The sequence below is a fragment of the Anabrus simplex genome, chromosome X (assembly GCF_040414725.1).
Source record: "Anabrus simplex isolate iqAnaSimp1 chromosome X, ASM4041472v1, whole genome shotgun sequence".
In the NCBI taxonomy this organism is placed as follows: domain Eukaryota; kingdom Metazoa; phylum Arthropoda; class Insecta; order Orthoptera; family Tettigoniidae; genus Anabrus; species Anabrus simplex.
The window spans coordinates 150,810,634-150,822,095 of record NC_090279.1 but is presented as its reverse complement, the minus strand read 5'-3'; the positions used below and the strand labels follow the sequence as shown (position 1 = coordinate 150,822,095).

General features: G+C 38.3%; 1 protein-coding gene across 2 annotated transcripts in view; it reads right to left on the bottom strand.

Annotated features, from left to right (window-relative positions):
* Nucleotides 1-6,231: 6,231 nt before the first annotated feature.
* Nucleotides 6,232-11,462, bottom strand: part of LOC136886485 (retinol-binding protein pinta) — a 117,198-nt gene continuing 111,967 nt past the window's right edge. For both annotated transcript variants that reach the window (XM_067159295.2, XM_067159296.2), the window contains exon 7: nucleotides 6,232-10,174. In XM_067159295.2, the coding sequence (XP_067015396.1) occupies nucleotides 10,023-10,174 (152 nt within the window). In that variant the 3' untranslated portion in view covers nucleotides 6,232-10,022. The remainder of the gene's footprint in view (nucleotides 10,175-11,462) is intronic.

The following is an 11,462-nucleotide window of genomic DNA, read 5'->3' as shown; positions in this document are numbered from 1 at the left end:
GTGGACAGAGTTTATACTATCAAAGAGTATATGACAATTATTGTAAACAGAAAAGCAAATGTTACAGTTAAGTTAGTAGACTCAAGTGCAGTATTTAATTTTGACAAGTGGTGGCCTGAGTTTTTTTAAAAAGTGACTGTATCAGCTGAAATATTGACAAAGAATACTCCTCGTGCTGGAACGATTGCATTTTCTCCTTCGTTTAAAGAATACAGATATAGGTCAGAGAAACCAGGAGTTCTTGTAGCACTTCCCTTCATAAACAGCATTGTGAAACATACGTTTCATCTTGGGAAAGGTAACTTTTGCACATTTTCCTTGCAACCAATGGCAGGCAGCATATCCAGAGGGTGGGGTTCCAATAAAAGCTGAGAAGATTAAGGACTTGCGTAAACTGTTGAAATATGTTGCGAATGAGGATGCTTTGGCATTTTATTTTGACATTATTTCGCAGCCAATGAATTCCCCTTAGGTTAGTAGTCTCGGTTGTAATACTGCAGTGATTTGGCGCTTCAAGGTCATTTGTGTTTGTTTCCCTGTTTTTTCTGTTGGATAAACTGTAAACAGTGCTTATGTATTGCATTATGCTATGTTTAATATATAACAAAGGTTGGTATAGTTCGTATGAGAGATTTATTCCCAACCCCCAATTTTTTTCGGTGTTTTTGGAGAAAGGAACTAAGTCAAAAAAGTTCAAACGGTCATAAAATTTATAAATTTTTCTTGAACATTTTCCTGTTACCTCCGTTACATATCTATTACTGATCTAAATATTATATAAAATAATAGGAACTATTCATTGAAGCGTGTTGAAAAAAATCAGTTTTTTTGCTCTCCTGAAAAGTAGCAAAATCTGACTTAGTTCCTTACTTGACTACACGATTCAATTATGACAGGGAAAACCTGAGTACCCAGAGAAAAATCTGTCCCATCTCTGCTTTGTCCAGCACAAATCTCTCATGAAGTGACCAGGATTTTAACCATGGAACCCAGTGGTGAGAGGTCGGAGTGGTGCCACCTGAGCCATGGAGGCTCTTATGCTGTGATACTATTGGGGGATTTTAATGCAAAAATAGGGAGAGAAAAAGTTTTTCAGAAAACAGTGGGGGAATATACAGCCCATAAAGGAATGAAAAATGGAATGAGACTAATTAATCTCTGTAAAACCTTTCAGTTGATATTATTGTCAACTTTTTTCAAGCAACTACCAACATGGATATCTCTGATTCCAATGTTAGGGGAATTCCAGTTGGATGATGAGGCTATTTCTCAAAGGAATGTTAAAGAAATTATGAATGTAAATGTAATAAGAATTAGAGAATTTGACTCTGAACACTACTTCTCTAAAGTTAAACTCAAACTTCTCTCTCATAAAAATCAAAGAAGACAAAAACTAATGAGGTATAACATAGACAGACTCAACATCACACAGGAAACAATAAAACATTTTCAAGAAGAAATTCAAGTAACTTAACATGGTAACTGGCAAAAATTATCCAAAGAAATCAACAGTGCAGCAAATCTGAAAAGAAAGTTTGGTGGAATGAAACTTGTTAAGAATTGCTAACAGAAAGAGCAAAACTACGAAAAAAAATGGAAATGCTCTGGAAAGAAAGAACACTTTGAACAATTTCAGCAGCAAAGAAAAGAAACAGCAATAATAATAATAAGGAGTACTAAATGATATTTTAAAAACTCACAACTTGTTGAGATACAGGATAATTGTTCAAAAAATAACTCATGGAATTTTTATCAGATGTTTAAAAATAACCTGAAGGGCTATCAAGCTCCAAGTATTTGCTTCAGAGATGAAAATGGCAGAATGGGGCTAACCAATACCGCAAACTGTGAAATACTCGCAAAATACTTCAATCAACTTCTGAACTGTGAAGAACCGAACCACAAGTTAGAATTTCCAGAGATATACGAAAACTTGGAAGCAGATCCACCACCTACTGTTGAAGAAATTGGAAAAGCAATTAGGCCCAATACCCAAAACAAAACTTAAACAATGGTCTCAACCAAAAATCATAGATGATCTTCAAAACTTATTTGAAGAAATCTGCAAAATGGAGAGGATCCCAAAAGAATGGAAAGTGGCTCTTATACATCCTTTTTATAAGAAAGGTAACAAGCAAGACGTCAACAACTAGCGAGATATATTCCCATTGCCAGTGTCTTATAAGATATTTTCAACAATATTAATGAACAGAGTAAAAGCAACTCTTGACAGTTGTTTGGGTGAATATCAGAATGGATTTAGAAAGGGCAGATCTTATCTCAGAACAGATATTCAACCTGAAGTCCATAATCTGTCACAAATTAATGAACTCTAAAGACATAGAGTAGTAGTAAAACTTATACATTTAAAAACAGCTTTTGACTCTGTTGATAGGGAAACTCTAGATAAAATAATCCGAGAGTTCAGAGTTAAAACCAAATTGACAAACCTAATCTGTAAAACCCTCACAGACACCATAACAAAAGTAAAATTTATGGGTGAAATATGTAAACCATTCAGAATAAATACAGGTGTAAGGCAGGGTGATGGTTTTTCTCCAAATCTATTCAGCTGTGTCCTGGAGAAAATAGTAAGAATTTGGAATATAAAACTGAAAGAGCATAAGCTATCAACAATAACACTGGGAAGAAAGAACAGAGGTATTGAAATAAAATGTCCAGCATTTGCAGATGATTTTGCCAAACTTTCAGAAAACCTGAAAATGCAGCAATACTAGTCAGTCTCCTCGATGAAATGGCCAAGAGAACAGGTTTAAGAATTTCTGTAGGAGAAAACAAAATTTATGGCAAATATAAGAAAAAAACTACAGAATATCCAATAACAGAAATTTGTTGAATAAGGAAAATAAAGAAATTCAGATATTTGGGAGAAACAACTCAAGAAAATGGCTTGGAAAAGTCTGCTGTAGAAGAAACTAGGAATATATACAACAAAAAGTGTTTATCTAAAAACCTCAAAATATAATACTATAACACAGTAGTCAAACCAGAATGCCTATATGCGAGTGAATGTCTAGTACCTACTGAATTACAAGCTGAATAAATTAGAAGTACTGGAAAGAAAAATGATACGGAAAATACTCGGTCCACTGAGAACTACAGAAGTTTGGAAATCAAGAAGTAATTATGAATTATTATATCGGAACATAGAAAACACAATAGAAACAATGCGGAAGAGGCAATTGACATTTTTTGAACGTTTATGCAGAAGACAGTTTAACCAAACGGATCTTCAAATAACTTAGGAACAACAGCCCAGATTCATGAAGTCAAGAAAGATTTGGGAAGAAACAATATAAGAGAAGAAGCAGCAACAGAGAGAGAGAGAGAGAATATTAGAAAGAAAATGTTAAAAATTTAAGGATTCCAAGAAAACAGGCTCAAAATGGTCCAAAGATAGGAAAAAGATACATAGTGAACAGATCCAATCTTCCCATCCCTCCACAAGGCACCTGTTCAGCATAGCAGGTGAGGCCGCCTTGGCGAGGTACTGGTCATTCTCTCCAGTTGTATTCCCCGACCCAAAGTCTGAAACTCCAGGACACTGCCCTTGAGGCAGTAGAGGTGGGATCCCCCGCTGAGTCCGAGAGAAAAACCGACCCTGGAGGGTAAACATATTAAGAAGAAGAAGAAGAAGAAGAAGAAGAAGAAGTCTGAAAGAAGGTATTTTTCTTTCCTGGTCTTTCATGGTCAAATTAAATGCGAGAGCCAGTGACTTAATAGAACGACCATGAGATGTGATACGGTAAACAAAATTCCCTGTAGCTTAATGTTCAGAATCTCAAGGATAACCACGTTTTTGACATAAATATGTCTTATGACTGGAGGTCATCCGAAAAATTGAGTAACGTGTGTAACGGAAGTGTAAGCATAACAACCGTGCAGTAGCGATGCTAAGAAGCTCGACCCCCCCCCCCCCACGGCAATATTGAAAATGGGCCCCTCGTTTCCAGATAAGTTGCAAGTTTATTTCGTAGTACAAGGTCGTATACGGTATTATTACAATGAACAGCAACGACGAAGCTAATAATAATAATAATAATAATAATAATAATAATAATAATAATAATAATAATAATAATAATAATAATAACTAGCAGTTTCCCGCTGGCTCCACCCGCAATGTACAAAGTATGGTGTTGTTCGTTACTTGTTGTTGTTGTTATTTGCTTTACGTCGCACTGACACAGATAGGTCTTATGGCGACGATGGGATAGGAAAGGCCTAGGAGTTGGAAGGAAGCGGCCGTGGCCTTAATTATGGTACAGCCCCGGCATTTGCCTGGTGTGAAAATGGGAAACCACGGAAAACCATCTTCAAGGCTGCCGACAGTGGGACTCGAACCCACTATCTCCCGATTACTGGATACTGGCCGCACTTAAGCGACTGCAGCTATCGAGCTCGGTTTGTTCGTTACTATCCTCCTGGATGCATTTGCAAAGTTTCGAGTTAATGAAATAAAGCACATGATCTGCTGTGCTAATAGAATGTAATATTATGTCAACAAAACACTTGAAAATACATCACACAAAGAAATTGAATTAAACGTTCCTTGGAACAACACTACGCCCCGAACTGTTAAAAAGTCCTTCAAAGATCTTCGTCATAGAGACAAATGTATTCATAACTTTTCTCAGAATCAACCAATTTAAGTAGTTATTACCTCAAAAGAAAACGCTTGATCCACTGAGTGTTTTATAGACTAAAACGAACTGCGTACCTCAATTAGAACGAAGGATATGATTGCTTCAATGAGAAAAAATGTTTAAGAAATGAGACGTCAAATTGAATGTGCACTCATAACTTTCCTCAGAATCAACCAATTTGAACAGTTATGAGCTGAAATGAAAGAGCTTGATCCATTGAGTGTTCTTAGGCCAAAACAACTCCGTACCTCAATTAGAACCAAAGATATGATCGCTTCAAAGATATAAAAAATTGAAAAATCAAATTATTTGAGGAAGGTGGAAGTTAAGTGATTTATAGTACCTGATGACAAATCTGTGCATGAATAACTTTCAGTTAAAAAAAATGAAGGAAAGCGACCGGATAGAATGGCCGGACTGACTGACTTGCCTACTTTAGTTTTCATACATTTTTTATATATATAGATAATAATAATAATAATAATAATAATAATAATAATAATAATAATTTACAGGATTTAGTTTTCAAATACAAAGGAATTAAAACAACACACTCATATGGTACGAACACACACACACACAACGAATGCATATTTCAATTATAGAAACCAAAACACGCTGACCATCACAATATTAAGAAATAATCTCGTTCCTAGGACCAGATAATTTACAACTCGAACGTCCATCGTAGGCCTACTTAGCTACACTGACCGCCGAGAGTTATAAACAGGCTCGAGACTTCGGTATTTAGAGTTTAGATAAGGAGGATGTTTTTGTTATCGCATCTTCACTGACTACTGGGTTCTCAGAACTGGCTAATTACTTCAAAAGCCTTGTTGATTGTTGTGAGTGGCAGCAAGGGATGGTTATTATTGGAACAGGTTGGGAAACCTACATTCTTTCAGAAATAACTACTATACTCCTGTTGATGAAAGAAGCTCTGCACTACGACGGCCTAAGTTTGGAATAACCCTCTGTAATACAAATAGTAAGGGCTGCCTGGGCGAGGTGGTAAAGGCGTGCTCGGTTCGCCCTGAAGGACGTGGGTTCGAATCCCCGTCAGGAAGTCGTAAAATTTAAGAAGTGAGATTTCCACTTCCGGAGGTGCACATGGCCCTGAGGTTCACTCAGCCTACACCAAAAATGAGTACCAGATTAATTCGTGGGGGCAAAGGTGGCCGGGCGTAGGGCTAACCACTCCACCCCATCAAGTGCCGAGGTTAAGAATAGTGGAAGCCTTTACCTTCCACCCCTCCAAGGGCTTTCATGGCCTGTATGGAGATAACTTTGCTTTTTAATACAAATAATACTGTGTTGTGTTCTAGCTTTATCAAATCACTCTTCAGGTACTGAAGTAAGAAACAGTCATGGGTCCCTCACAAGCCTTGGGCCCCACCACCCCGCGGGCTCTGCGGAGGTCCTTATCGCCGTCATTGAGGCAGTGCTGTAAGGTAGGCATGGATGGTCAGACAATGTTAGCTAGCAACCGTGCAGGCTGTCTTATGGCTGTTAATGGATGGCCATAACTGGGAGACATATTTATTATGATTGCATTTTTGCAAAGGGAAAAGTGCCTTCTTTTTTATTTTGACATAGACAACAGGTACATGGAAAGAAAAATTGAGCAGGGTTTCACAAAACTTGACATCTGCAAAAATATACATTTTTCAGCAGAGATTTTTTAATTAACTCACAAACGAAACACAGTATCTTTGCGGCTAATATCAGTTTAAAAGCATATAAATTAAATAAATAATAGCACAAATAACTCTCTTGGAAGAAATAGCCAACAAGACAGGTTTGAGAATTCTCTGTAGAAAAAAAAATTATTATAAACATTAAGAACGTTCCAAATGTTTGGCGACAGAGTAACGAAATTCAAATATCTGGGAGAAATAATTCAAGAAAATGATTTAGACAGATTTGCGGTAGAAGAAAGGGTACACAAGATGGAAAGAGTACATGGTATCACAAAGAATTTTTATAACAAAAAGTGTGTATCTAAAAATCTTAAAATAAGGCACTACACTACAGTGGTGAAACCGGAATGCTTATATGCAAGGAAATGCCTGCTACTAAAACTATAGATTAGATAAACTTGAGGTACTAGAAAGGAGAATCATGAGACATATCTTAGGCCCTGTGAAAACAAAAACAGAAGCATGGAAATTAAGATCTAGTGATGAAATATACAGGAACATAGAAAACATAACAGAAACCATAAGAAAACGGAGAGCAATTCTTGGACATATTTACAGAATGGATGATTCCAGATTAACAAAAAGGATTTTCAAGTACCATTGGGACAAAAAGGCAACAACTAGCTGGATTCAAGAAGTAAAGAAAGATTTAGAAAGAAATAAAATAAGAGAAGAAGGAACTATGGACAGAGAGATATTTGGAAAGTGGGTAGTAAGTATGGAAGGATTCCAAGGAAGATTGAACAAGAAACCTGGTGCCAAGTGGTCCGAGGACAGAAAGAAACAGCATAGTGAACGGATGACAGAATATTGGAAGGAATAGAAGAGAAGACAAAGTGTGACGAGAATTGAATTGAAATTGGCATGTGGTCCTTAGCAGGCCTCATCGAAAAGAAGAGAAGAAGGAGAAGAAGAAGAAGAAGAAGAAGAAGAAGAAGAAGAAGAAGAAGAAGAAGAAGAAGAAATATACGCTAACGAACACATACTAAAATATTAAGTTCATGGGTGAGGTACCTGTACTCTTTGAAGTCAATACAGGTGTAAGACAATGATATTGCCTATCCCCACTTCTGTTCAGTTGTGTCCTGGACAAGGTCATCAAAGACTGGGAAAAAGTACTCGCAGAAAAATGCATTAAGGACCTAGTAAGGATAGGGTACAAGAAAGAAAACATTGCTATCAACTGCTTAGCACCCCGGGCTGAGTGGCTCAGACGGTTAAGGCGCTGGCCTTCTGACCCCAACTTGACAGGTTCGATCCTGGCTCAGTCCGGTGGTATTTGAAGGTGATCAAATACGTCAGCCCCGTGTCGGTAGATTTACTGGCACGTAAAAAGAACTCCTGCGGGACTAAATTCCGGCACCTCGGCGTCTCCGAAAACCGTAAAAGTAGTTAGAAGCCAATAACATTATTATTATTATTATTATTATTATTATTATTATTATTATTATTATTATTAACTGCTTAGCATTCGCTGGTGATCTTGTGCTGCTGTCAGAGAACATCGAATCGGCTATAATGCAAGTTCAGACTTTGGAAGACCGGGCGAGTTGGCCGTGCTCGTAGAGGCGCGCGGCTGTGAGCTTGCATCCGGGAGATAGTAGGTTCGAATCCCACTGTCGGCAGCCCTGAAAATGGTTTTCCGTGGTTTACCATATTCACACCAGGCAAATGCTGGGGCTGTACCTTAATTAAGGCCACGGCCGCTTCCTTCCAACTCCTAGGCCTATCCTATCCCATCGTCGCCATAAGACCTATCTGTGTCAGGGCGACGTAAAGCCCCTAGCAAAAAAAAAAAAAAAAAGACTTTGGAAGAGATAGCAGTGAAAACCGTCCTGCAGATATCGTTTGAAAAAAACCCATTTCATGACCAACTTTAAAGAAGTCCCGAGATATTAATGACAACAAAGGAGAATAAGACAAATAAAGGTGTTAAGCACCTTGGTGAGATAATTCAGCCTAACGGGCTCGGTAAAGAAGGAAACCGCGAGAGAGCCAGAAAAATAGAGCTTGCATTCCCCTTTACGAAAAACACGTACGCCTATAATAAGAAAGCGATTTCTATTAGGACTCAACTACGACACTATCAGACAGTAATCCAACCAGAGTCCCTGTATGCTTCAGAATTCCTAGAATTAACAACCAGAAAACACACTGAAGAAATCGAGACGAAGGAGAGAAGGATTTTAAGAAAAATTCTCAGACCAAAAAGATGTGCTGAGACATACCGATTACGCAGTGACAAAGAAGTACGATATAAAACATGCAGCAGGATTTCATATGCAATACGCAAACGAAGGGTTAAATTCTTTGGACATATTTCAAAAATGCCCGACTACAGACTCACTAAGATTTTTTAAAACCATTTCAACAAGTCCAATAGGAAAGGCAACTCTTATGACAAATGGTTTGTTAACACCAAGAAGGATCTGCAAGAAATGAACATTATGGATCAAGACATCCACAACAGAATCACTTTCAGAAGCAAGGTGCACACATCTGAGGGGCTCCCAGAGCCAGAAACAGCGACCAAGAAGAAACAACTCTGGACGACTGAAAAGAAAGAAGCTGTAAAAAATGAAGGAATACTGGCGACAAAGAAAACTGAAGTTATGAAGAGATATTTACATGGTCTATTGTTGGCCAAAATTGACTATGAATAATAATAATAATAATAATAATAATAATAATAATAATAATAATAATAAAAAACACAATTCATCACGAACATCGGTGAATCTCCTTGTACGTTGCATCTGGAACAGGGAGAGATCAGGAAAACCAATAGGTTTAAGTACTTGGGAGAATGGTTGGAATCCAATCTCTCTGAAGGAACAGCTTTGTCAACTCGAGTTAACAGGCTTGAAATGACCTACCAACTGACCAAGAATACGTATAATAAAAAGTGTCTCTCTCATAATACTAAGATGAAGCACTACCAGACAGTCATCCGCCCTGAAGCCTTATATGCTTCAGAATGTCTAACATTCAACAGGAAGGGACTCATGGAAAAACTTGAAATCCAGGAAAGAAAGATAATGAGGAAGATACTGGGGCCAGTCAAGGAAGGGGACAGTTATAAAAGACGGCCTAACCAAGAGCTCTACAAGTACTGTGAAAGAATAACGAATGTAGCAAGGAAGAGACGCCTAGCATTCTATGGGCACGTCTACAGGATGCATCCTACCAGGTTGACCAACCGGATTCTCAGCTACTGGCAAAATAGGAAGACCAAGTCACCATGGTTGATGGAAGTGAATAAAGATCTACAGGAACTGGGAATAACAGAAGGAATCTTAAAGGATCGTACAGCACTCAGGAAGATGCTTAAACATAAGAAGTTCCAGGACAGATTATCAACAAAGAAGACTGGCGCCCTTTGGACAAAGGAGAGGAAGGAGCAACACAGACTGAGGATGCGCAACTACTGGGCAAACATCAAAGCCCATTCCAAAATGCAATAGTTGAATGTCGTGGTCCTTAGCTGGCCTATACGAAACAAGAAGAAGAATAATAATGTCAATCATCATGTTCCAATTTCAATTATCAACAGTGTTTAATTCGTGTACCGGTACTGAATTTGAAAGAAGTCATGTCATGAAGTGAGAAAAATAAAGCTAATACAATTCTATAAATAAATGTTAACGGTTGTTCTCTAATCCACTCTGAGTTGTCGGAATGAACCTGCCACTCCCAGCTGATCTTCCACGCTCTTCAGTTTACCAGGTCTTCTCGACTCGTCGACACCGTATTTCTCGTCCTCTAGGAAGTAGTCCCGGTAACTCTCCACTTTCTTCTTGATGGATACTGTGGGAAATAAATAAATAAATAAATAAATAAATAAATAAATAAATAAATAAATAAATAAATAAAATGTATATAGGGGGTGTTCCCCCCAAAATATGGGAAGTAAGCAGGACGTGGGATAGTACACAGCAAAAACAACACAAAACGTCCCTATAAACATACATCCCATGGTCGAACGTTCACAAGTTACAGACATTCCATTATTATTATTATTATTATTATTATTATTATTATTATTATTATTATTATTATTGTACCAGACGCCAACTGACTTGAACTTGTAAACTCCCAAGAAATTTCATCTTCTACTCTTAGATGACTCTACGATCGATTTATTGGTGCACTCTTATGGAGTAAACACTAACCTAGAGCTTAGGAAATTTCATTTTTGTTATTGGCAAACCTTTTTCTGAGGAGTGTTCTTTTTATTGTTCCGAAGTTGTCTACACTTCTACTGGTTCCTCTTCTATTGTTATCTACCTATCAGAGGCCTGTAAATGGGTTCTCTAGCCTATCAAATCCGGGGGGTGTGTACAGGAATCCAGCCAATCAGCAAAGTGTTCTGGAAGCTTCCCCTCACGGCACTATAAAAGCAGGACACTTTAGGGCTTTCTTGTCTGAATTGCTCCAGCGGTTGGGAGTGCAACTTGACACGAGCTTACGAGGCAGGGGCGAGGCCTGCTTGAGAAAGATCCAGCGGCACAAGGTAATGGCAGAATTTACCTAGACATGTGATAACGCCTGCGGATGGTATGAGGGGAAGTTTTCTACCGTTTTCTTTTAATGTAATTTTGTAAACTGGCGGTTTCAATGAAGAATATCGGCTAAGTTTGAGGACTCTATTTCTATTCCATACTGGGAAATATGTAATGTAAGGGAACAAGAGTGATGACCCTCTGCTGTGTCCCATTCAGCCTTGCACTGGGTAACTAACATTTTCAACCTCAACATTTCGTAAATCTCTTGGCGTTAAATGTTTCTCCTTTAGTCATACCTTTTACTGTAGTATAGGATTAGCCTCTGTATCATTGGGCCATAAGCCCACTTAGGGTTTCAACAATTGTTTGCCTTACGTCACAATATCTACTTTTATAGTTTTCTGAGACGCCGAGGTGCCGGAATTTTGTCCCGCAGGAATTATTTTACGTGCCAGTAAATCTACCGAAGCGAGGCTGACGTATTTGGGCACCTTCAAATACCACCGGACTGAGCCAGGATCGAACATGCCAAGTTGGGGTCAGAAGGCCAGCGCCTCAACCGTCTGAGCCACTCAGGCCGGCTTAACAAT